Below are 27,319 nucleotides of genomic sequence, written 5' to 3'. Positions count from 1 at the left end.
TAACTTTAGACTGAGGCTTCGGTTCATATCCTGTTTCAGATTTTCAAGTCAGGTGCTTTGGGTTTTAGTGTTGGATTCTTTTTCTAAGTAGACAAATGGCAATACATCTACAGTTTCCTTACCCTACTGGGCAGGAATGAATATTCTTTATCTCTTCAGTGAACTTCTTTCCTTCCCCACATCTTCCAATCTCTTGGAAACTAATTAGGAATGTAACAGTAGGTAGGTACTAGGGGCTCCTGCCTTTAATCTTAGCCACTCGTAGCCCAGGCAGACAAATTCCTGAGACTCTTATCTCTAAATAACTAGCAAAAGTCATCAGTGGTGGCATGGCTCAAAGGGCAGAGCGCCAGACTTGAGTGAAAAAGCAGAGCTGAAAGCATAGGCCCCTAGTTCAAGCCCGGGTACTGGCACTATCACTGGGAAGATGGACCAACTGCCACAAAATAAATCCCAGTGATATAGACCAGAATTTATTCTCAGAGGATGACTGGATTTTTTTATGAAAAGTGACTCTTGATCTGAGCACTGACTTAAAAGTAGGCTTCAGCTGGGGAAGTGGAAGGAGGAAAATAGAGAAAAGGACTCTTAGAAGAAATAATTGGTGTTCAAAGTCAATGTTGGAAAAATAATTTGACATGTTTTTTTTTCTTTCAATTTGGTGTTTATATTTTTCTGAATCTAGCATTCACGTAGAACACAAGCCATCCTGACTGGGTAAGAATCTTAGTGTTGTTTGATTCTCATTTCCTTTGTGATTATGGATGCTGAATATTTCTTCATTGTTGTGTAACTTTTGTTACTTTATTGGCTTCTGAAAACTTGATTTACAATGAAATCAGGAAATTCATGTTTCTTAACATTCAGATATCTAGTTCCAGAGTTTTATTTACCACTGAACCAGAGGGTAACAGTTATGGGGAGGAGAGCCCAAGCCCTAACATTCTTGGACTAGGACCTGATAGCAACAGCACCATTCCAACATCCTGGGTTTCCAAGCCCTTCTCCCTGGGAATCTGTGCCTTCACACCTCTCCTGTACAAAGCCTGTGTCTGTTCAAGTGTATTAGCACAAATGTGCTCTGTGCATCACATTTTCAGTTAATTTCCAAGTCCTGTTTTGGGTTGATATTTTAATTTTTTTCTTTTAGCTTTCCTTTTTTTCCCCTTGTCTAACCTTTTGTAGCCCACTACTGTGTTTAATGAAAGATGAATGGATTAAAGAGAGTGCTGTGATTACAAGGAATTGGAAAAGCTAAAGAAGCATCCAATTAATGAGAGAGCCCATGGAATGCAAAATGAATGCAAGAAAAGGCAGATAAATCCAGGCTTGTTTATTAAGTACAATTCACCTTGAATTCAGAAAAGAGAACTTTTTCAGTAAAGGATTAGTGACAAGATTTGAAAAGAGTTGCCCAGGGAAAGAGGATTAACAAAAGGAGACATTATAGAATGAAATAGAAGTGAATTAACACATCGATTTTCTGTAAGAGTTACAAGACACCAGATTTATTTGGAAGATAAATATTTGGTAATTGAAACCTGTAAGTGTTTTGTGGTTGTTTTCCCCTCCTCCCACCCCATGAAGTTCTGTTGGAACAGTGAGGATCTTAGAACCGACTGAATCTGATCTGGCTTAGTAGAGCTGACACAGAGGCTGTTGGACCTCCTTTTGCAACATTGAATGCCCAAATGCATATTGTCTTGCTTTGATAATTCTAAGGATTTTTCCTCTAATCAAAGAGGGTAGTTTAAACTTAATCAGAATAGTTTGGGCCAGAAGTTAACATCATTTCTATTAAACAGAAGAAATAGAACGTTGAAAGGGTGACAGTGATCAAGATATATTGTATTTATAAGCTGATTTGTCAAATGGAAACTCCTTTGCACCACTTCTTAAAGACAATAAGAAAAATACAAGCCCTGTACTAGGTTTTTATTCACTTGTACCTTTTCCTTTTCTCTGTTTCACCTCCATTGCATAAGTGTCCTGGGACTCATCTTGTCTGTTGACAGCAAAACGTGGTGCCTTACTGGATGGCTGTGTTGAGGATGTGCTGCCTGTCACCAGGTGATGCGCTTGGAGCAGGAAACGCCACAGGCAATCTTTGCCATGTGTCCATTCTCTGAAATGGCATCGCTGGGATTCTCATATCTGATTCTTCCAGAGGATGTTGGGTTGGATTATTTGACTCATTAATTGACTAAGGTTTATTGAATAATTCCAGATGATTCCTATCGTTTCCTTGCCTTGAGGATATAGCCTGTGCTGCTGAACAGAGTCGGGAGAGGATAGAAATTGTTAGCCCCAGACATAACTAATGATTCCCACTATCATTTTCTATTCAGTCTATATCCTTTGTTTCCTTCCACTCATATAGTAAATGAATATATGATTACACACACACATACACACATATTTGCCTATGCTATTTTCAGGTAACACGTGTATCATTGTCAACAATTCTTATTTTTGGTGGTCCATTGGCTAAATGGGTATCTTTAAAATAAATTTGTAATTATTAACAGAGATAGGAAAGTGAGAAAAGTAAACCCATTAAACAAATATACATAATAATTGTCATAGAAAATTACTTAAAGTTGCAAAGGTGTTATTAAAGATTTTTCAAATAAAATTTGATGATTTTAGCCCATTGACATAGTCCTTAATTCCTGTGCTTATTCTAATTTTCTTTGATTTTTTTTTTTTACTTAACTCACGAAGCAAGTCATAGACACACAGGTAGGTAGATAGATACACAGACACAGAAACACAGGTATGCACAGAGACATACACACTCTCTCAGCACTTCTTTGATGGTAGGAAAGAAAGAAAGAGAGTGATTACCTGGGAGCAGTGTTGCTTTTAGAAAAGAAGAATCATGGCTTAGCAGACATATGTCTCCTACACGATCAGATTCCTTATGTAGACATGAGGTATGTTATAGAATATGTAGTTTAAGGGAAAAATACTTCTCTGAATATGAGCTGCACAAACATACAACTACACAATGTTAAACAGTTCTTATCTCATGTTGTCAATTTCTTTTTGATTCCTGCTCTAGTTAGCATGGGCTTCTTATAAGCACTAAGCTCATAACCGTAGTATTTTATAAGAAAGTTAGTCAACTGAATAACACATTCTCTTCTTACTGGTCAAATCTTTCAGTTAGGGCATCCAGCCTCTTAATTTCTCTGCTGAAAATGATCCTGGCATCTCTTGGGTACAGTAAATTTGGTGTGAGGCCTAAGGGATGTGTCATCTTTTTGTGAGAGCAAAGGATGAAAGGTTGGGAAATGATTCGTATAGCTCAAGAATTTTGCTTTAAAACCATCTTTTGTTTATGGAGAAGACTTTTCATCTTGTTTTGCAGGTGTTTGAATGTGGTGTTTTTCAGCTGAGTGCATTTCTCACGACATTACTAAACTTCCATGGTACAATTCAGAAGTCCCCTAGGTACAGAATGGAAAGGTTATTTGGTGGACCTTCTAATTCTTGCTCTGGGTTTGTTTTGTCTGGGCTATTGGCCAAAAGCCTCCCTGCAGCTGAGCATGCCTAATACTGGCATCTAATTGCCTGGGAGTAATTTTAAGTACTCCAATGAGACTGCTTTACGCAAAGTCTGATTTGATATGGGACAACTATGTCCACCTCCTGGTGAGTTTTGGATGGGTAAAATTTTGAGGCTGATCTTTATGGCTCCCCTCTCTGCTAGTGGCCATTTTCTCCATTTCTTTCCTTCCTTTTCCCCCTCTCCATTCAGTTATGCATAGACTTAGTCCTTGGTTTATTTTCTTTTCAATGTTTAAAAAAGTTTTAATTAAAGACAACAATTCCATGAAAGTAGAGGATAAAGAATGGGATGACAAGAAGTATTTGGTCTTAATAAGGCAATACAAAATAGATCCATTATCAAAGACCATTTAATTTTTTAAAAATTAACAATACCAAAAGCATAAAGTGGAGTGTAAGAAAATAGTTTTATAGTATGATTTAATTAAAGCTGCATACAATTATTTCCTCCTACTGTAGTGAGCGTGAAGGGAGAAGAGATGAGAGACAAAGCACACCTAGCACACAGGGTAGAGCGGCCGCATGGTTTATTTATTTTTAATTTTTTTTTCTGCTCTCACTTTTTCCTTTTGCCTCTTGTGCTCTGGTGTGGCTGATATGTTCATTTCTATGCTGTTTTCATGATGCCCCTAGTTATATGGCTTTGGCATACATCCCATCTGTGGTGGGCAGGTGTATCCTTCTGTCTTACTCTCTATGTTTTTTCCTTGAGACTGTTGTACAAGCAGTTCCTCACAGAGGGAAGAGATCTCCCTTGTTGATGTTATAACCCTTGGTGCTTTTTCACATGTGTACAATGACATATGTTCTGTGCTTATATTTGGTTAATTACTCCCCTGTAGGTTCTAATTCTGTATAAGTGGAAAGTATATTTTTTATGCTGTGTGGTATAGCTCCATCACTCAGAAAGTACTTAGTATATAGTAGATATTTAATAAATACTTACTGAATCAGTAGTTGATTCAATTCTATAGGTTCTACTGGTAATAAGAGAGTGTTGCGGAAAGTGATAGTTTTCTTTTTTAAATGATTTTTTTTTAGTTTGAAAATGATAAAAGCATAGGGGTTGAAGTTACATAAGCATATAAGTACATTTCCTTTAGGATAAGATCATCCCCTTCCCTCCTTCTCTCCCAGTTTTTCTCTCCTATCCCACCCGCAAGTTGTATAGTTCATTTTGAAAAGTGTCTATTGAATACTGTGGTTACATTTGCTTACCCTTTCTCTCTTCATTTTTGTGCTTCCCTTTATACCCCCAAAGACAAACAAGACAAAAAGAACAGAAAATAAAAACAGAACAAAAACCTCTTGTTGTTTTCCTTTTTCTTGTAAATGGATGTTGTAGTACTGGTTTCTTTACTGAGAATAAATGAATTCAATATAGTTCCTTGTCCTACTGAGTGCACACCTGTCTAAAGAACATCTATCTCTGGAACTGTTTTGAGTGACGTATGTAATCTTTATCTGGGGCTGTCTTTGAAAGCTTAATTTTCCAGCAGTATACTAGGAGATAAATTGCTGGAATCTCTGCAATTTGGCCCTTCTGAAATTTCAAAGCATAATACTCAGAGTCAAGTTCATACCTCTGTGAGCCTTGGTCTTAATCTCTAGAGCTGGCTTGAAAAGGGAATGGTGTGAAAAAAAAAACCAGGAACAACAACAACAACAACAAAAAAAAACACTTAGCCAGAGACTGGGCTCCCACATGTATGGCTATTATTAGCTGTTATCATGATTGATTAGGTAATTGATTTGGTGCTTGTGCACCATGACTTCATGTTTTCTGCTCCAGAAACATTCTTCTTTTTCAGCTATCATCAGTCTCATTGCAAAAAGAAAAACCAAACCAAAACAAAACAAAACCCCCAAAGCAAGCAAGCAAAGACCTTCTAAAAAGGTTGTTTTCTCTAGGAAGCTCTGACCTAACAACTTAACTGCTTCTGGAGTTTCATTGAATCCTTCTCCATACTATCTCCCCTGTTTCTTGATGTGCCTGCTCTGTCTGTCTATAAAGGAGTGTGAGCAGCTCTGTGGCAGGGCTAACAGCTATCCAGAAACTAATGTTTTCCTGCAGATAGCTGGTAACTGGGGGGCGTTCATGCAGGGGGTCTGAGGAGAAACAGCCTCACTGTAATCAAGTCATGTTTGGAGATCTGTTGTCAGAAAGCATGAAGCAGAAGAGAGACAAATGGGAATTTTAGGAGAGGGAAAATAAGGTGCAGAAGGGGGCCTCAGGTTCATGTGGTGTAGAAGGCCCAGGAAGAAGAACTAGAAATATACCAAGGACCTCTACACACACTTTATATAAAATCCTCACAGCAATACCATAAAAGAGTTGTAATTATTATGCCCATATTTCAAATGAAGAAACTGGGGCTGAAGCTGTCTGTGACAGCTTCTCCAAGGCTCCTTGGAGACCCAGTGGTTGGGCCCATGTAGTTATCTGTGCCCTAGGCTCAGTGTCCCAGGACTTGCATCCTGTATCTGAAGTTGTTACAGCAAGGCAGAGGGCGTTCCAGTGAGAATGTTTTCCTGCAGTAACAGGGGTCCCCACATGGGGCTGCAGGAGCCTCTCACTAGAAAAACCCAGGGGTCCTGAGTGGCCTTGGACAGAACACCACTGTTGGGGGAACACTGGGCTCAAGCATGATCAGAAGTTGGGCTGCATGCATTGACTATTGAAAATGATTCTCTCTCTTGTGGTTTCTTAACTTCTGCATAGTTCATTATTTGGATTGGTGAGTTTTGTTGTAAGAGGCTGACCTGATCTTAATAGATAATGTTTAGTGGCATCTCTGATCTCTACACCATAGGCTAATAGTTGAGTCCTCTGTTCAGCATAAGAGCATCCAAAGTGCTTCTGAAGGCTGCCAAGTTTCTCTGTAGCACAGAATGATCTGCGGCGCCCGGCACCACTGACCAGCAGGGAAGAACGGACACCACCCGAGGATCCTTCTCGTATCACGCTTTAATGAAGAGCCACTTGGTTGAAGGGAGAGCTGAAGCAGAGGGGCACGGGGCAGGGAAATGCAGCTGCTTATAAACAATCAAGGAACGCGGGGCTTTTGCCATTGGCTGCTCTGTTGCTAGGGTCATTTTAAAACTCGGGATTGGTCAGGCCTCTGACGTCATATGCGCAGACTCAGTGGAACGAGCAAAGGCTCCGCACTCATACACCAAATAAGGAGAACTAAGAAGTTTGTATACAATGAGCGAGGCAGGGGACAGGCGCCGTCTTGGCCGCTCCGGCTCCCCACAATGATCCTTACATTTTTTGTATTCTATTTGTTTATATTTGCCATCTGATCAGTCTCCCTACAGTGAGAACATTTTTGCTTTTCTAAGAAGAAAAACACTTTAGTTCCATTTCAAATATTTTAAGAGGATTATTAGCAGAGGTCAGGACATGGGCTATAGAACTAGCCTGCCTGGCTTTGAGTCCTTCCCCCTATCTTTATGTTTATCTCCATCTTAGGCTTTAATTTTTCCATTTAAAAAGCAATTTTCCTGTAGCTTTAAGAGAACCTGATGTTTGGCATTTTGTTGTGGTCTTTCCAAGCATCTGTGCTTTCCCTTTATTCAAGGCTTTAATTAAAAACAATGTGCTTTTATGTAATTTATAGATTCTTACTTGGCATTATTTCATGGTCAGTTTTCTATGACATTACACAGTTTTGTAGACATTGGCTGAGACAGTTTTCAACACAGTATTGTGGTAGCTGTGGACAAAGGCTACAGCTGTTGATGGGCTGTTTAATTTATGTCTCTAGCAGAAACCCAAGCCAATCAACTTCCTTTTTGCACATTATGAAGCATTTTAAATCAGAGATTGGTAAATTTCTTTGAACTTGACACTTTATGTATTTTTAACCACACAAATAATAGATGAATGTGTGCTCTTTGTGAAGAATTCTAATTAATTGTGGAGAATTCCAGTAACGAGTATACATAAAGAGGGGGAAATAGTTTCATTAATTAATTCTATCTTATGGCCCTGGACTTAGATAAAATGTTTCTAGTTTGGGGTTTACCCTACATTGATTAGAGAAATCAGCATTTATTGGCAGAATGCTGGGAAAATCATGTTATAATGTACACTAACATAGCAAAACTACTGAGAAATAGAAACCCTAGGTTTAAGAAATGCCCCATGTTTGAGTTCTGTGCTTACTATTTTTTAAAAATTATTGTGCCAGTTCTAGGGTTTGAACTTGGGGCCTAGGAATTGTCCTTGAGCTTTCTCAAGGCTAACACTATACCACTTGAACCACAGCAGCACTTCTGGCTTTTTCTCTCTCTGTGGAATTGAACCCAAGGCTTCATGCATGCTAGGCACTCTACCACTAGGCTATACTCCTAGCCTTGTCTTAAACCTTAAATCCTATCATAAGTACATGCTAATGATCAGCTATTACATGTTATCTACAGACATTGGCCAGTGATTGTGATAAGCAGTTTGAGTCCTGATGCTCTATGTGAATCAGAGGCTGATCCCTTGGCACTTTTAACATGGTACATGACCTTTTGTACCATCTTGGATAATACACAGAGGTGTCTCATTTATATTCATGTCCTTGGAGAGAACTTATTTAGGGAGAAATGGCATTTTTATTTTTATTAATCCCAGACCAAAATTTCTTTCTTTCTTAACTTAGAAACAAAGCCAGAGTAGGGCCAATGATTCTGTCATCATAGAGATCACAGATATTTATTTATTTATTTATTTATTTATTTATTTATTTATTTATTTATTTATTGCCAGTCCTGGGGCTTGAACTCAAAGCTAGAAGCCTATCACTTGAGCCACAGCACTATGTCCGGCTTTTTTCTATGTATATGGTACCAAGGAATCGAACCCTAGTCTTTGTGCATGCAAGGCAAGCTCTCTACCATTTGGCCAAATTCCTGGACCCTCAGATAGTTTCACATCACATCCTAGTTGGTACAAATGTGTCTGTGTTGCTTAACTGGACTGTTGGTCATGGTGTCTGTTCATTTACCAGTAGATATGGTCATTTAGTGCACTACTGAAAAAGTACCCACATTTGTACATCAATATTTACATTTTAAACATTTGAAACAGCTAATTTTAACATAATAGGTTTTCTTCTTATGTGTTATAATGTTTTCATTAAAAAAATCATCCATGTGCTTCACTAGAGATCGGATCAGCCAATTGTAAGCCATTTCCAGCAAATCCCTGTGTTGAAGGCATAGTGTAGCATAGCATAGCGTAGCAGTGTAGTGTAATAATGAGAATATGGGTGAGGCTTGGCGCTGATACCTCATGCCTCCAAACCTAACTACTCAGAAGGCTGAGATCTGAGAGTTGTAATTCAAACCTAGCCCTGGCAGGAAAGTCTGTGAAACTCTTACCTCTAGTCAACCACCAGCAAAACCAGAAGTAGTAATGTTGTACCTCACAGTGGTAGAGTGCTAGCCTTGAGCATAAAGAGCTTTGGGACAGCATCCAGAGCTGAGTTCAAGCCCCTGACTTTAAAAAAATGTGGATGAATGGGTAGAATTCCTTGTAGCTTTCTAAATGCACTTTAGGAGCAAAATATATTGGTATCGTGGTGATTTTATGTGTAAGAACATGTCAGAAATTGACACATTAGTTAAGTACTTAGATACTTCAAACCATCACAGAAAACTCCTTATCAACACAGTGATATGTGGACTTTTCTGTACTTAGCTTGATACTTTAACTTTCAGGATCACAGATATGTGAAGAATTTAGTGTTCTTGATCTTTCCTGAAGATCTGTCGAGAGAGGCAACCTCAAGTTCTGGGCTCCTGAATAGCCAGTGAGCTAATTCTTTTTCTCTCTCCCTTCCTTCTTCTCTCCCTCCCTCCTTCTGCTTTTTTCTTTATCTTTAGTACTGTCGTTTTCTTCCTTCCCCTCCTTTTCCTCTCCCTCATTCTCTTCTTCCTCCTCCTCATTCTTATTCTTTGTGCTAGTACTGGGGCTTGAACTCAGAGCCTTCCACTCTTTCTTGGGTCTTTCTCTGGAGGCTGGTGCTCTACCATATGAACCACTACTCCACTCTCCAGTCAACTTCAAGTGGTGTTGCATCTGGGTTGTCCCCACAGTGGATGGGACCGTGGAGAGACATACTGGCCTAGCATCATTGCTACCTCATTTACTCATCCTTGTTTTAGAGACCAGAGTTGTGCCTGATTGAAGGGCTTGCATGTATGATGCCTAGAAGCACTGCTTAGCATATCACCAGCTTCTGAAAGTCAGGAACATGTCAGTCTCTGTCTTGTATCTTGATTTCCTCACATGATGATAGATGAGGTGATAGATACAATTTTTATTTGAGCCCCAGTGGCTTCAAAGAAATGGACTCAGTGGGAGGTTTTCACATAAAAATCCCAGATCTCTGGCATTTCTTAACAAAGGAAAGATCAGGTAACCATGGAGTGCGTATTGCCCCTACCCCAACATAAAGATCAGAAGTCAAAAAGTGATCAATGTCTTAAGATGAGACAAACTCTCCAGTCTGGTGCAGACCTCAGACAGATTCATTTCTCTCACCTGATAAGACTGTGCTTATGGGCATTTGAGTCAGTGATTCTATAGTGCACTACTTCTAAGTCCCTTTTTTTTAGCCAGTCCTGGGCTTGAGCTCAGGGATTGAGCACTGTCCTTGGACTTTCTCAAGGCTGGAGCTCTACCACTTGAGCCTCAGCACCACTTCCAGCTTTTTTTTCCCCAGGTATGTGGTACCAAGGAATCAGACCCGGGTCTTCGTGCATGGTAGGCAAGCACTCTACCACTAGGCCAAACTTCCGGCCCTCTAAGTTCCTTTTGTATTCTGCTCCCACAATTGCAGAGGTATTAGGAAAACATCCTATGTAATGGGCTTGGTGAATTTTATTTCCTTTTGAAGTTAGTGACACCTCATATTTTAAGTTTCAAAAGATATGTTTGCATCTTACTTAGTATTTAGGGTGAGGCAGTTCTACTGCAATGCTTGAATTCTGGGGACTTATCAGGCCGTTGAATTGGATGCAGACTCTCAGAGAACATAGGGCCCCCGTGAGTCATGTGAGGCAGGCAAGAAAGCCTCATTTTTCAACATCTCTGATTCTGGCAGAAGGGAATTCTGGACCAAAATCACCTCTTCAACCTTTTCCCAGAGGAAGCTTCCCACTAGGAGAAGGGAGACCCATCTCTGCCTTTTGGCAGAGGAAGGCAGGTTAATAAGAATTTGTCAAGCACCATCTCATGCTCTTCACATTCACAGTGAGGAGCTGGGGCCTTGCCATGCTGCCCATTCATGCCTCTGTATTCAGATTGGTGTCTACAGAGTTAAAGATTCATTCAGTTGCAAGATCCTAACACTCATTCTGGCTTTTGGCACTGTAACTACAAAAACCATTTGAGCAGCTGCAAATAGTATTAGCTCTAAGCTTGTTATGGATCTTGCAGACTCATGCATTGATTGCCTTCGATTTCCAGGACATCTTGGATATAGAATTAAAAAGATTTTAGTTAAGCCAATTAACTTTTCTGGTGCCTGGGCAACAAATATCTAGTGCTAGAGAAGGTCATTGATGTTATTCAAATAGCAGTTTTATTTGTGCTAGGATTAAGGAAATCAGTCAAAAGGTCTAAGAATTGTTTTTAATGTGTTCCTTTCTGTGTTTCAATACCTTAGCCTTTCACATCTGAATTTGACCATAATTACACGACAAGTGATTGGGTCACATTATCCTTGCTATAGCTTGTGACTTGATTGTGCTAGCTCTCAAGTATCCATTGGGAAAACTGTTTTCAGACAGGTTTTCACCTAAGGTTCCTTCTACCAACAGTTTATCAGGCTTTTAAACTGAAGTGTGGGGCACAGGCTCTAGAGCCATGCTGTCTGGTTTCAAATCCTGCCTCATCTGGTGGTTTGTGTTTTCCTATTCTGTCCAGTTGGGCTATGTGGCTATTTTTACCTGAGTAGATGAGCAATGTTAATGTGCATCATCTCAGGATAAGTAGTTCAAGAAGCAAGTAGATACTCTTTGTCTGAAGGCAGAAGACTCCAGTAGCTCAGAGTAGAGCATAGCCACATGATGGACTGCTCGGTCATGATGTGGTTAGAGGAACAAGATATATACCTCCATTTTGTTCAGCCATTAATATTCATGGGGTTATTTTGCATTAGAGTAGCTAAAGTTTCCTTATCTACTGAAACAGTTGCTCATTGTGTGACCTTGGGTAAGGGACTTCATTTCTCTGTGTCTCAGTTCTCTACTTCTATTTCTTTTCTTTTCTTTTTTTTTTTGCCAGTCCTGGCTTGACCTCAGGGCCTGAGCACTATCCTTGATTTTCTCAAGGCTAGAGGCCTACCACTTGAACCACAGCACCACTTTGACTTTTCTCTATGTATGAGGTAACGAGGAATGGAACCTGGGTCTTCATGCATGCTAGGCAAGCACTCTACCACTAGACTAAACTCCACCCCCTCAGTTTCCTACTTTTAAATATTGAAAACAATACCTACTGTGCAAAAAGCAAGTGCTTGGTGAGTCCTGGATGCTTTTATTAATGATAACTTATTGCTATTTCTCCCTGTGTTCTTCAGGGAACAGAAAGGATAAATTGCTTACAATTGGGATTTCATGGAAATGTATTTGAAAGAAGTTGGCTATGTAGTTTTTGTGAAGTAGCATGTATGATTTGCATTTTGGTTGCAATTAAATTTGTTGGTGTATAGAAAAGACCATTTTAGTGTCACAGTGAGATTGTTGACTGACATACGTGAGCCTGTGACCATGGTTTTGGCTTGTGGTGTGGCAAAGTGTGTGTCCAACAGATATTCTCATTTCAGAGTCTTGGGTTCCTATGCAACAGAAAACCAGAAAAACCTCAGTAATTGGAGGAATTTTTACTTTGCTTTTCTAATAAGCATTGGAACTTTCTGTGTTATCAGTGACAGATGAATTCCATTTTGAAGTACCATGTTAGGAGGTCACTCTAGGGCAAAGATGGTACTATCTACTGCTGGTCTAGCTGTTTTTGCCTTTAACTTAATTTCCTTTATATAAAACAGGGATATTATGCAGCATTCTCACTCACTTTTATCATCGCAAAGCTAAAATTCATCAGTGGTTTTTGTCTAGTTGACTGTGTTGAACAGTAAAATCTTATGAGACTTATCACCATGAAAAAAAGGCAAGTATAGACTGAAGAACAGGGAGAGGAGAGATAGCCATCTTTTAATTCAAGAGCTGCCAATCTGGAAGTCATACACATCTGTCAAAGACCACCCAGTGCAAAGCCTGAAACCTGCAGGGGCAGCCTTCCTGGAATAATGTGATTTAGTAGCTTCTTTAGTCAGCCAGCTAGTTAATTCACAGTTCAGGGGCTGTGAGCTGAGAGCCATCATGAGTCTTATGGTGATCATGTGCTCTGTGGCACATGCCAGAAAGCACCTTGAGAAGTCATTGAGACCATGTCATTGTTTTCCCTAATTAGGGAACAAGGGAACTCACCTTTATTCACTGATGGTCTGTTTCCATGCTGCTCCTCCCACAGAGCAGTTAATGTTTATGGGGAATATTTCATGTCTCCACCCTAAAAAATCAAATGCTGAGCTGCTTCCAGCGATCTCTACATGGTTAGGAGTCTACCACTTTAAGCCACAGCGCCACTTCTGGTTTTCTGGTGGTTAATTGGTGATAAGAGTTCATGGACTTTGTGCCCAGGCTGGCTTTGAACCACCATCCTCAGAACTCAGCCTCCTGAGTAGTTAGGATGACAGGTGTGAGCCACTGGTGCCCAGCTACTACCTTGTGCCTTCTCTTCATCTTTCGTTCTCATTCCTGAACAGTCTCTGCTGCTCAGATGCACACTGCTTCTTGTTCTGGTGACTTTGACAAAGTGCAATTACTTTCCTCAGAGTTCACTTAATGTGGATGAGGACATGAACAAGTGGGTGTTTGGACTTTTGTAACAATTGATTGGCATACCTGTGTGGCACAGAATTATTCATCCAATATGGCACTTGTTAGATTTGGGAGCAAAACATCCTTCTGTGACTTAGGATCCTTTGAAATGAATTAGTTTTGTTACTGCTGTTAAGAAATGTTCTGAACATCGGCTTAAAAGATTTGGGAGTGTATTTACTCGAAAACATAATTGCTCTGAAATATTGTATGTTGGAGTGACACTTATGTATGCAATAACCGAGTTGAAAATAATACTACGTACATTTATGTCATAATAAGAAAATGACACTGCCTATAAGGAGAGACCCACAAATTGTACATGATTAGTATTACTGCAACAGCTTTAGTAATATATCTAAAAACTGTCACATCTTCTCTATACTAATATACACTTAGGGCTACCAGATTCCACTAGAAGAGTCATCCCTAAAATTTACTGCTGAGAACCCGTTGACGCTCTGTGAATGCATGCAAAAAATGCCACTGCCTAGACGAAATTTGGACCTAGTTGGAAGGTAGGTTGTGAATGGTGGATGAGAGTTTCTGCCATCACCTGCTACCATATTTTGAATACCCTACTCTGTCTAGCAAACTGTTGCCCTGCCACATATTTTACCTAATGTAGCTGTTCCAAGAGCAGAATGGAGCCTGGTACTACTTACTTCATCAGAAATGGAAGGCAGGTGGAAGCCAGGAAACAGGGTTTGCACTTCATAATCTGGCTGGGGAGTCCTTAGTCTTAACTCCTTGCCAAACTGCCTAGCAGCTGCACACTGCTGTTCCTTCTCTAATATGAACCCTATGAAATTATGCTAAGCTAAGCAAGGTTCACTTGTCAGGCTCCAAATGAGTAAGTCACGGGTTATCACCACTGACAGGCATTTTTCCTTCTTAACCTGGCACAGTCAGCTGTCACTCCATCCTGCTGGAGAGACATAAAGCTTACAGTTCATATGCCACCTAAAGACACTGTGCCCTGCCTCTGTTTACTAGCTGCTTTATGGGGGCTCATGATTGTCCATGACACTAATAGAGTCCTTTATTGATTACCAGGGTCCTTCATGTACACAGTTACAGATAATGTGCAATCATCCCTTTTCCTAAAGGTTTAGCTAGCCTCTCATTGTCAGACCCTCCCTGAGACACTCTTCCTATTTGCCATCAGTGATGACCAGTCATTGCTGGAATGGAACAGAAACACCCTATCACGCCTGGCAGAAGTGACATACCTGCACTCCAGACAGGTGTGCTATGCACCAAATCAGTAAGAAAGATAAAATGGATTTCACCATGACCACCTACACCTTTTGGTGTTTATATTGGGCCTTGGTATTCTGGTCATATCTATTATCTATTTAATGCTAACTTTCTCCCAAATTTTCAATGACATTTTTCTGTGTAGCTCATCTCCTGAACCTGCTCTGTGTAAAAGAGCCACTGACTAAACTCAGTGGTTCAACCACTCTGGAAAGCAATATGGAGGTTCCTTAAAAGACTAAACATAGAGTTCCACTATGACCCAACAATCCCACTCCTAGGCATTTACCCAAACAATCACAAACAAAGCCACATGTTCATTGCAGCATTATTTACCATAGCTAGGATATGCTACCAGCCATATTTGGATCAAAAAATATGGTATATATACACAGTGGAATTCTATGCTTCCATCAGAAAGAATTACATCAGCTATTCATAAAGAAATGGAAAGACTTGCAAAAAATCACATTAAGTAAGCCAGACCCAAAGAAGCAAATGAGGTTTCCCCTCTTTTGTAATAATTAATATATGTCTAGGATAGTTCTGGCAGAGGATCACAATAGCTCAATACATGTGACTATATAAAATGACGTTAACTGAGAAGATTGAATCTTAATATGGAAACTGGGCTTTTCCATTTCTGTATAACAAACTACTTTTACAGATTCTAGGCTTCCTAGGATTTATCAGGCCTCTAGGGTTGGAGATTTCAAGGGATGCCCAAGCATGAAGATGGGAGAGGGCTGGAGAAGCATGTCTATTGTTCTCTCAAGTCTTTGGCTTAGAAGGCTGCTCTCAAGACTGTCACTTGGGAGTAGATAGGTCCTTGCATTCTTGTCACTTCTCTTGGGCCCTGTTCTCAGTCTTTGTATTGTAATTTAGTGACGCCCATTCCAAGAGATTTCATTTTAGTTGATCTGAATTGGATTTTAAAGTTGAATTGGGTTTGTTGAGAGAATTTCATCCAGAGAGCACACTAACTTGCACCTGTGCTTTGACTAGTGGGACTTCCTGCATTTTGTTTTGATGTTCTTTTATGGATACTGAGCAATCTCCAGAGCCTTTATACCAATTACTTGTGGTTGATTAGAAGTCTTCTGACTCTAGTTCCCTCTCTTGGGCAATCCCCAGTGATTCACTTGTAGACACGCAGTTATCATGTAGGAAAAAATAAAAGAAACCAAATGTATAAGCAGCATTAAGTGTCCTGACAGTAAAGCAGTGCTTTTCTTTCTGGTGTTTGTGTGAAATGATCTGGCAAACTAGATGCTGCAGAAATAATGCGTTTCTGTGTCTCCCTTCTCAAGTGATAAATGTTCTTAGCTCATCACAGGATTTCTTGCCAAATGCTGAGTCTGCTAACAGAAGGAATGGAAGCCTCAGATGTTCTCTTGTGATAGGGAATCCAAAGTTTCTCAGGCTTGCCTTCTCTCTGTGTCATGAATGCTTACAGATAATTTGCCAAGGCTTTATTCTGCTTAGATCTTTGGCTAAAGCCACAGGCTTAGGCTACTGTCCTGAGCCAAGGAAGGCAGAGAGAGGAATCTCAGTAGTATCCACCACCCTGTCAGCAGGCAAGAATGGCCACACAGAACACACTAGAGTCCTCTGAAACAGATACAGCAAGAAGGAAGAATGAGGGAGCACTAGGACTGTGATGACCTCTCTGCTGGGAACACACATAATAGCATCCCAAATCGACTGTGGAGCAGCACTGGAAGGCAGCCATCCTTGTCCCTGGCATTCAGAATGAGGATCTTGAGGCTCTGCGGTAAAAAGACTTCACTGACATGTCGACCAGCCAGCCCACAGTGCAGTTGTGGGTGAACTCAGTCCTCTTGATGTCTCTGGAGAACCTGCCTTTCATCCTTTGGCCTCTTTGTCCTGAGTTCTAGAAACTCCATCTAGGCTGTCTCTGTCTACTCCATCATACACTGAGCGTTCTCAAATCATCTGATCACTAGTCCTTTCTCGCCATGAGTCACCATTCAGTGGCTCCAGGAGTTCATTATCTCTGTACCCCTCTCACCTACCCAAATATAAAGGAGGGCTCATCTCTTGTCATAGCATCTCACTACCTCATCTCTTCCCTAGCCCCTCTTTGGTGGTGTCTATGCCACTGAAGTCTTTCCAGCACCAGGCAACCTTTCATCTCTGCATATTCCTACTTGTTACTTTCTCTACCTCACATACTCATCCTCAACTATGTCTCCAACTTTCCCATTCCTCAAGGATCTGTCAGGATGGTAGCCATTGCCCTGGTCAGAGTCTTTCTACCCTGTTGCATAGTTCTTGTTTATCTCTTCAGGGCATGCTCACCAGGGAATAGGGGCTTCCCTAAACTTGGTCCTACTTGTCATCAATGCATGGTTTCCAGTAGCCTGCTTGGCTTACCAGAGACTCCAAACAGCCTGTAGGACAAGCAAAAAATGTTCAAGTCCAGTTAGATCCACTCAGTTGGTTCTGGGTGTACAACTATCTCTTCTACTTGTGTCTCCCAGTATGCCCTCCTTTTGTATCATTATAGGACCTCATATGTACTCAAATCCTTTATGGCTGAAGGGTAGCCAGAGTATCTGAAACAGAAGCAATGATTTAAACAAAAAAGAGCAAGATCTTTCTTGCTGCCTTGTTGAAATAGGGCCAGGTTGTAGTCACATGCATCAGTGGAATGATTACTCATGGAGGTTGCAAAGACACATTCTAAGTATTTGTTTCTCTCCATTTGTACTGTTGAGAACTGTGTGCCCTCCTTCCAGGCCTACGTTCAAGTTTGCTACCTCAGGTCCTATAGAGGGCAGAGTTGACTGTTGGGGCCTCTTTTGCCTTCTTTGAGGGTGCCTTATCAGCAGCATAGCTCTTGTCCCCTGGTGATAATTCAGTTCTTGCAGTCTAAGCTGTTGTTGCCTACAAATCCATGAGACAAATATTTTTTTATGGCAGGAAAATAGGTTCTTTAAAACAAGTTTTCAAATAGTTGGACCTCTGCCCTTAAGTTCAAAAGTATAAGCAATCAAAGGCCAGGCTTCTGCAAGCTTAAAACCTTTCTAGAACTGCTTGACTTTCAGTAGCCACCTAAACCTTGGTGGGTCTCAGCTCTCACCCTCATACTGTGATACCAGCTCTCAGGAGAGTCAAGAGGACCAGACAAGCTTCTACCACTGTGCTGGCCTGTGATGTGGTCGGGACTGATTTTACTGACTTCTTTAGGCTCTGCTAAGGAAGGCAAATTGCTTAATTGCTTAATTGCATAGATTAATTGCTGATTTGGAATACATGCTCCTAAAGACATCTCTTTAGTAGAGGCCTATATTTTATACTAAATAAAACTATAATTTTTTACTTTCTAATTTTTACAGTAATATGAGTATCATAAAAATTAGAAAGTATAGTTAAACAAAATGAAGAAAGAAAAATTCCTTTGTAACTACACAACCTGTTGTGAGTCGTCAACACATGGAGGCTAGTGGTGTGTGTGTGTATGTGTGTGTGTGTGTGTGTGTGTGTGTGTGTGTGTGCTGATTGAAAGCAAAATATAAGAGTATTATCTGTAATATATTGTAATATACCTTCTTCACATTTCCTACATTCTTTGGCACAGTTTGTATTGGTTATGTGGAATTCTCTTGTACTACTGTAGATCACTCCGCTGAGTTGCTGGAGGTCAAATTGCTTGTTTTCCTCCTATAGATATCTTTTTAATGGTTTTGATATGCATTATCATTCTAAACCACCAAAGGCTTGCAGTTGATAAATGACTGTCATTGGGTTACAGTCCTTGTTCTTCAAAATCTTTTGATTCCAACAAAGAGAAACATTTCCTGTTAAGAATAAGGTACCACAGTGTTCTGAACTGATTGCAGCAGGCATTAATACAGCTTGGGAAAGTGCAGTATTTTCTATAAATGGTATAACTTTCCCAGGGTGGTAAGAAATATATACTTGGCCCATTAGCATGAAAGACCTACTGGCGAAAGTTTATGGAACTCAAGCTAGAGAAGAGATGGGTCTAGTTAGCTGATACGTTTACTGGCTTGGCAGAGAACTTTGGGCTATGATTAGGTACTGTGACAAGGGCACAAGTATAAACAGGAAATTAACAACCCTCTATGAGGTTAGTGGCCCTTTTAGATAGAGCAGGTTCAGGAGATGAGCTACACAGAAAACTGTCATTGAAAACTTGGGAGAAAGTCAGCATTAAATCAGAATTCCAGGGCTCCATATAAACACCAAAAGGTGTAGGTGGTCATGATGAAATCCATTTTATGTTTCTTTCTCTTAAATTTCTGTCTGATTACTTGAATTCACAGTCACTTAGGGTGGATTCAGTCCACTAGCTTCATAAATACAAAATTGACATTGATTTTGTTTTGCTTTTGAACTCCTGATAGTGAATTAGCCTGAGATATAAGGTGGCCTCTGTTTTGGGTGTTTGGGACACTTTTGGGCAGGCAGCATAGAAATATGTAGGATTTTGACTAGAGTGATATGATACGCTTGCTTTTAAACTTAGGGAAGGTTTCCAGTGATTAACAATGAAGTTTTATTCAGACACCCAAGGATACTGGTGTTTGAGCAAGTCCTACATCTCAGGCCAACCCGGTCACCTCCACATATGGCGAGATTTCTTTTTCAGAATCTGAGAATAATGTATCTGCCTCTTCTCCACCATCTTCCTTGCACTATATTGGATTCTAATTGTTCGGAAAGAAGTCTCACTCAGAGAAGCCCAGTGAATGCGTGGCATGGGGAACCTGACAATGTCAACGTTAGGAGTGATGAACAAGCATTCTTTGGGCTCTAAAAGGCATATGGCCTCCTTGACTTAGGGGAGCAGGATAGCTTTGGTGGGGAAGAGGGATAGACTAGGAGAAGGAAGAAGGATTTGCAGGAGAAATGAAAGAGATAGGCCCTTGGGATAAACATATGAATTTAATGGATGTTCTCTGGGGAATAGGAGAGGCATGAAACCACAACTCCTGGGACATTGTGGGGGAAATTTGTAACATCTAATAAATCATTTAGTAGATATTTGTCTGAGTCCAGACCCACTGTTTCTTTTATGGTCTTAGGATCAACTTATATCTGAGAAACTTCTAGCTCATAGGCCCCAATGTCCCATTTGAGGATCCTATTCTGTCCTCTTCTACCAGTGTCTCATGGTGGATGCTGGGAACTCTATCCATGTCTGTGGTTTTAACCTGCTTATAGAAATGAGAATAGGATCTTTCTGCTCCAAGAACCCAATGCTATATTCTCCCAGCCTCACATCCAGGTTTTCGGAATTTCCTTTTAGTCTTAGAGATCAGAAGGATTCTCTTATTACATACATTCATTTCCTTGGAATCTATCTCCATTCCCCAAACGTGCCATTTAGAATACCTGTGTCTTCCTTGGATTATAATTGTCAAAAGGGACCAGAATGTTTGACTTGGATGTGGTGTGTTTTGAGTGACACATACACATATACTCTCTTCCTAGCATTGGGGAAGTTTGTAGTTTTTAATGTTGAAGATAAAGAGTAGGAGAAATGGGAAGAAATATAAATTAGCATTTCAAAACTTTTGTTTTTTTTTTCACTTAAAAACAATTTTCTTGATAACATAAAGCCAAGATGTGATGTGAACTCTTGTTTTTTCCAAAGTAGGAACTGGAGGTAAATGATTAATTCAGAGTTTCCCCAAAAGTAGAGTAAGTATGTAATGTCCAGTAATAATAGCTTTCTAGCACCTCACTAACTACATGAACTAATGGATTTGTATAGACATGAAAATTATTTTGGACTCCATTTGGAAGATTTCTATTAATATTCTTTCTGGTGAGAAAAAATGAAATTTTTAGTTAAATCAACTTTTGCCTTAGGACTCCTTTACAATTAAAAAAAACCCCTGAAAAATCACTAGGTGCTGTTTATATAGATTGCCTCTATTGCTATTTGTCATGTTAGAAATTAAAAGCAAAATTTAAAAAATACTTTAAAATTAAAAAAATAATTGTTTCAAAAGGTTAAATCTATTAGGTAGATAATATTATAGGAAAACAACTATATTTTCTGAAAGATGGAAAATTGGAGCAAAGCATTTTCCCTTTTACATTTGGCTTAAAAGGTGTCAGGTAGATTCTTATATCTGTTTCTGATTGAGTCTGTTAGTTATTTGCCAAAATTCATAGGGAAAGAGACATTGTATGTATATATTGTTATAAATAAAGGTACTTAATGGCCTTGTGAGGGGATGGCAGGACTCAGGGATTTGGGGGGTCACTTTGAACCATTAATTTCAATAGGTCAGTTACCAAAGTATATATTATATTTTAAGTGAAAGACGGTGAGTGTGAGGGATCTGTAAGCCAAATTTGATAAATGGGAAAGCATTCAATGGGCTGAAGGTTCTTTTCCTGGGTGCTGATTAATATTCAAAGGGATGCTAGGTTTAGTTTTCCCATTTCTCCTCAGTTGGCTCTATACTTACAAAATATATGACAACATCCCCAATTCAAATAGAACAGTAATTTCATTTTTACTTAGTCCTTGTAGGAAATAGTAGACGTGATGCTTTCATGTCATATACCATTGATGGCTCCCTTTCCATTTACAGAAATACAAAGAGTATGAAAAAGATGTTGCCATAGAAGAAATTGATGGACTTCAACTAGTGAAAAAGCTGGCAAAGAACATGGAAGAGATGTTTCACAAGAAGTCTGAGGCAGTTCGGGTAAGTCCTCCTATTCCTGCTTTGTGTTGCTTGAAAGCAGGAAAGGAGCTTCAGGGACTGGCACCAACGAGTCCAATTCTCAGATAAGAAAGTTGACCACTATTTCAACTATTCCTTCAGTTTGGTGAACCAGAAGCAGTTAGCGAGGCCCAATTGTCTGTTTCATGCATAAGGTTCTAGTGCCAATTTTCCTTTTAGGATTTTATGCCTTTAGCAGAAGGACACTAATTACACGTTCATAGAAGATGTCCCCTAACTGTGTGACATGCTTGCCTATTTCCTGGAGCTTTTCAGGGGGACCAGAGTTTCGAATAAAACTCAAATTACAAATTAAAAATGCATATAATGATGGCAAATATGTGGAAATGAACATCTCAGTGGCATAAATGAAGAAGTTGGAAGCAATCCTTAGCTTCATTGAAACATGTCTTCTAGTTACAAGTGTTTGCCTTGACCAGTAATAGCTTTCTGAAATGTCATAGTATTTGCTGGAGAAATGGAACTGTAGTATACACGTGGATATTATTTTGGATTTCCAAGATGGCTCCCAATTTCATTCCTTACTGCCAGCCAAACATGGCATCTTAGATTTTTAATTTAGTACATGTGAGTGTCGCAATATCCAGCATCAATTCTGTATTGGCACAGAACTATGGCAAAATAAAATGGCAAGTGGAAGAGTCATTTAATTCTAATGTATGATTTCCTTGATTTTCAGTTTTAACAGTTTTCTCTAGAATCATTTTATTATAAAGGACAATTTGCTCCTTTGCTTTTCTAAATTTACATAAGCTATTGCTACCTTAAACCACATAATCCTACATCTTTGCTTGTTTCTAAAATAGATTTATACTTTTCTCATTTAGAGGAGGTGAGATTGTATCTTATTAAGCAAGAACAAGAGTTTGACCTGGGTTTAATTGCCTGCCTTGATCACTCTCAGCAAAACAGTCTTGACACTCCTTTCTTTCTTTATCTGCAAAATGGGAACCACTCAGGGAAGACCTGAGTCATGATTTTGAGTCTCATGGCATAGGACCTTCAGATAAAGCATCACTTAGGAAATCAGAGCTTTTTGGGGGCCTGGTCTTATTGTTTAAACAAGACATTGCCTCTCGGTGGAAGCTCTGAAGTGGCTTAGAATGAAAGTACTTTTATCTATCACAAAAATAATGTGCTGACAACCAGCTATGCAAGCAGCGTATTGCCCTCTGGCATGTCCTCTGTGTCACTGCCTGGGAAGCATGCTAGCCATTTATTTACATCTCAGAAGTAGAACCTCAGAATGCTGATAATAACTATCAATTACATTTCTTTTGCTCATAAAATGGACACCTTGCTGAAACTTTTAAAATATATTGGTGGCTTGATTTATTGTGTGTGCATAAGAGACTCCCTGCAGAAATATTTGTTGTTGGATTTTCAAACAATTTAAATGTCCAAAGACATGAAAGCAGTGTGTAACATCAGTTATGACATACTCACATATCACAACTTTATGCATCTGAGAACATCACAAGGCTCGGGGACACATAGACTATTATATTTAATTCTAACAACAACCCTAGGAGTTGTTATTGTCCTAGAGCTGAGCCAGCACACTGGACAGGATGAAGCCATTTGCCCAAGTTATATGAAAAAGGAACCGCAGAGTTTATTTTGGCATCCTGACCACAAGAACGCAGTGCTTCTGTGTGTATCTGTGCAGTGTTCAGCACAGAGCCTGGCAATCAAACAAAGCTGAGTGGACATTGGCCATTACTTCTGGCTAAGGGTTTTCCATCTTGTGAGCTTCTAACAGTGGAAGCATCAGGATGCACCTGGGTAATGATAAGGGAACATGAACTGGGTTCATTCTCTTTGTATTACCTACCTTTTTGCTTTTAATTAGTGAGCCTTTGCCCACCTTAGACTATTTGATATGGTTGTTGTGGTTCCTTGGAGAAGAAAAAGAAATTGCTTTGTTTGAATTAAAATGCTCCCAGAGTAAAAGTAGCTCAGGTTCTTTGTAATGTGTATTTTATGTATTTTTTAAATAGATGCATAGGCCCTTTGTAAGCATACCTGATGCCATTACATCTTGTTGATCCCACACAGTATTATGTGTGTGGCTCGTCTTATCCACAGTCTTTAGAGAAGGTTTGTGTATCAAGTTGGGATTTTTTTTCTGGGGACAGTTGACATGAGCCAGCCCTTTGCTGCTCTGTGGCCAGCAGTCAGGGAACCAAGTAGCATTTGGAATTAAATGCTAATAAATGTTGAAGCTGGAGGAATAGTGACTGTGACCCCTTTTAATGTTAAAATGGCACCTACTTCTGCAGTAGGAAAGGTTACTTGTATTCCTCTGAGACCTGAAAGAAGAAAGCCCCAAATCAAAATTTTCCCATGCTTTACCCTACGGTACTAGAATATACCGTAGAAAAACAGTGTGGACTACTTTCCATGGTATCCATGGAGTGGCTAGTGGGACCTGGAGCAGAGTAAAAAATTAAGTTTGTCACAGGGGGTGTACCAGTCCTAAGAATCTTCCATTTCCAAGCCCTGTGGCAATTCTCATTTGATCAGGGGTTTTGGGACCCTCCCTCATCTTCCTGACACCAGGTATTTATCAGTCCTTTGTGGTTTATCACTATGATTCATAAACATATACAAGGAAACATCTGGTTCAAAAACAACATGAAATATTAAAATCCCCACTGATGTGTATAACATATCATGAGATTGCTGGTGGCAGTTTAGAAAGCTGAAACAGTAGCAGGTTTGATCTCTTCAGGTAGGTTGAGATAGAGTTGGGGAAATAAAGGACAGCCCTAACCCAACTCTTTAACAAAGCCTGCTGTTAAACAATGTTGATCTTTTCCTCTTGTCTTTTCTACCTTGATTTCATCATTTTCCTCCATCACTTTCCCCAGTGATTAGTTGAATCAGAGTGATTTTATCATGTTCATCCCCTGTTTGAATTACTCTCCACCATGTAATTATCCTATCACAGAAAATCCTGTTTTTTCCTCTTGTCAGATGTCTGAGGTAAATGTGAAACCTTAAAGTGCCCCAGCCATTACCTAACCTCTGTCATTGGGTTAGTAATGGACTACGTATAACTTTTTTCAGAGTAGAAAATTATAAATAACCTTAGTTTCCATAATTTCCATTAACATAATGGAGCAATCATTATTGCAGCATTTCTTTACATTTTCTATCACTCTTTAATGCCATGAGTAGTTTAAATACTTTTTTTTGCAAATCTACTGGGAGGCTAGTTCTAGGTTGTTTGAAACATGAAAGCAGCCATTTGCTTTTGGGTTCTGCAATTGTGTTCCAGGCACCATCTCCCAATATTTTTTTATGCAAACATATTCATGCTACCAATATCTCAGTTAAAGTTGCTGAGCAGTTTATCAAGTTTCTCACTCCTTTGAATGGACAAGAAATGGAATCAATTTTCTTCTGCATTTCATGGGAGTTCTCTTATATGCTGGATGTGGAAGAAATGAAATTCTCCTATCTTCTGCCAACACTAGCCTCCAGTTGAGCCAGTCTCTTAAGTGACACCTGGAATGCATGCCTGTGACAGAAGTCAAAGTTCATCTGGGATATTGACCAAAGACAAATTTGATACAACTCTCCTTTGCCTGAGTTGCTGATGTTGAGAGCTGTGTCTGGATATAGAGGAAGAAGGCAAGGAATACATGTTTCAAACTTGGGTTATATAGAGAGGCAGCCTTCCACCTTTCCTTTGTCTTTATGATCCAACACTTTACTAGGACAAGCCCAAGCTGTCAGTCATCTAGAAGCATCAGTTATGGCTCTAGGAAACTCCCAGAAGGAAGAGTCAAAGGTGTGAGATTGGAAGGGCAGCTATAAGAAATGGCTGAATAACCAAAGCATCTTGGATTATAGGAAATATATTTTTAGGACAGATTCCAACGCTGCCAGAGAAAGTCATGGTCTAGTCCTGTTCCAGTATGATCCATGTAACTAAGATTTATAATTTCATAGGAGTTTTACAGGATGTTTTTACATATATTTTTATTGTAATTAATAGAAGGGTTACATTATATTCGCCAGATAGAAATGTGTATTACTTCACAAACATTGATACCCTTTTTCATGTTTTGGTCCCCATTTCCCCCCCCCCGCCCCCACCCCTCATCTTATTTCCCCCCTTCCCTATCCTATTTCAAATAACCAAATAAACATATATACAATATAACAGATAACAAGGTTAAATACTGTAACAATATGAGATAACCAAGGGACAGCAAAAAAGATGAGAATTAACATAGTACATTAAGGATAGTGATCACACATTATATGGCTTTTCTGTCTATATCCTCCCCAGAATATTTTTAAAAGGTGAATTATTCACAATGGTTTTTGCCTTGAGTTACATGGAACTGCTATCGGGTCACTGACAAGATTTGTGACCATCTTCCTGCCCTCCCTGCCATTCTTCCAGTTTCAGCACCAGATATGACTTTAAGTGTGGGTCATTCAGAGTTCAGACATCCAAAAACTTTAACCTGTCTCAGGGAGAGAAAAGGGTGTGGATACTAAAAGCTGTTGTCTGTTTTAGTAGCATATTGAGCAAAACATTGAGTATGTTACTGTTGAAATTTGTCCCTTCCATCCAAAACCAAATTAAGTAGAAGTGTCTAATAGAATGAACGTCAGATGTCAGTGAGAACTGGAAAGATAAATTACAAAAAAGGAAGTGTAGCTCATATTAATATATGAAAAGTTTGTTGTTTCAAACCTTGGGTAGATAATTTCAGAATTTCCCCTAAACTTTCTAAAGCTCATACCTATAAATAAACTTAATTGTGTTTCACTTATTTTCAGATTTACATTGGTAAAATGATAAATCAGGTACTTCACAAAAGTGCTTTGCTTAAAAATATATACTCTTTTTTTCTTAGAGAGAGCTAAGGGAGACTAGATTTTGCATTCATTTTTCCCCTTTACTACCTGCTGTTCATTGTGGAACTGATTCCCATTATAGCTGTACTGAGGAAAGTAATTGCTGTTGTACAGTAATTCAATTTCAGTGCATTCACGCATCACTTCAGTGATAGGGGTTTATCTGGAGAAACCTGGGACTTGAAAGCTTTTTATCAAGAAATTCCACATGCAGCAAGTCAGTTTTTTCCTAGGTAACAAATATCAGTATTTGCATTTAATAAACATTTACCTTCTAGGAAATGGATTTTTTTCCTTATAAAAGAGATTGTGCCATTCTTCTAAAAAAGCCAGGGGATACTATGAAAGCAACTTTCTTTAGCTGTTTTTACTTATTTTTGGCCTGGTGAATATCCACATATGTCGACTCTAAAACATGTCTATGTTCCTATGTCCATATGTACACTGAGGAAGCAAGAGTAAAGTAGACTCTATCAATAGAAGGTAGATGAAGTATTAATAGCTAGGGGACTAGATGAATATTTTGGGTTTCAGAACTCATTGATCTCTGTAGATGGGAGAAATTTTGACAAATCATACTCTTTAAAGGCTAGTCAGTTAATTGGAAGTGGTAATAGCAATTTTGTGTATAAATTGAAGTTAAGAAATGTTCTTGGAGACAACTGATTCTTTCTTTTAGATACTGAGTTCAAAATGAGCTATAACAATTGCCAGGAGCTAAATGGAGCCAAGCACTGCTAGAATCAGTACTAGTCCTCATGCAAGGGATATAACTGAGACTGCCTAAAAGCTTTTTGTTTTAAATTTACTCCTACTTGTCCTGTTGCTGAGGATTGAACCCAGGATTTTCCTTGTGCATGCCTTACTTTGTAAGGAAAATGAAGTTATTTAAAATGTGTGTGTGT

General features: G+C 39.4%; 1 protein-coding gene across 2 annotated transcripts in view; it reads left to right on the top strand.

Annotated features, from left to right (window-relative positions):
* The window catches only part of Cacna2d3 (calcium voltage-gated channel auxiliary subunit alpha2delta 3), an 846,818-nt gene that overhangs the window by 181,952 nt on the left and 637,547 nt on the right, over nt 1-27,319 (top strand). For both annotated transcript variants that reach the window (XM_090320869.1, XM_090320861.1), the window contains exon 3: nt 21,378-21,494. In XM_090320869.1, coding sequence (XP_090176995.1) covers nt 21,378-21,494 — 117 coding nt within the window. The remainder of the gene's footprint in view (nt 1-21,377; nt 21,495-27,319) is intronic.

This window comes from Megascapheus bottae, chromosome 2, assembly GCF_031878675.1.
Source record: "Megascapheus bottae isolate mThoBot1 chromosome 2, mThoBot2.hap1, whole genome shotgun sequence".
In the NCBI taxonomy this organism is placed as follows: domain Eukaryota; kingdom Metazoa; phylum Chordata; class Mammalia; order Rodentia; family Geomyidae; genus Megascapheus; species Megascapheus bottae.
This window is presented reverse-complemented; position numbering and strand designations above follow the sequence as displayed.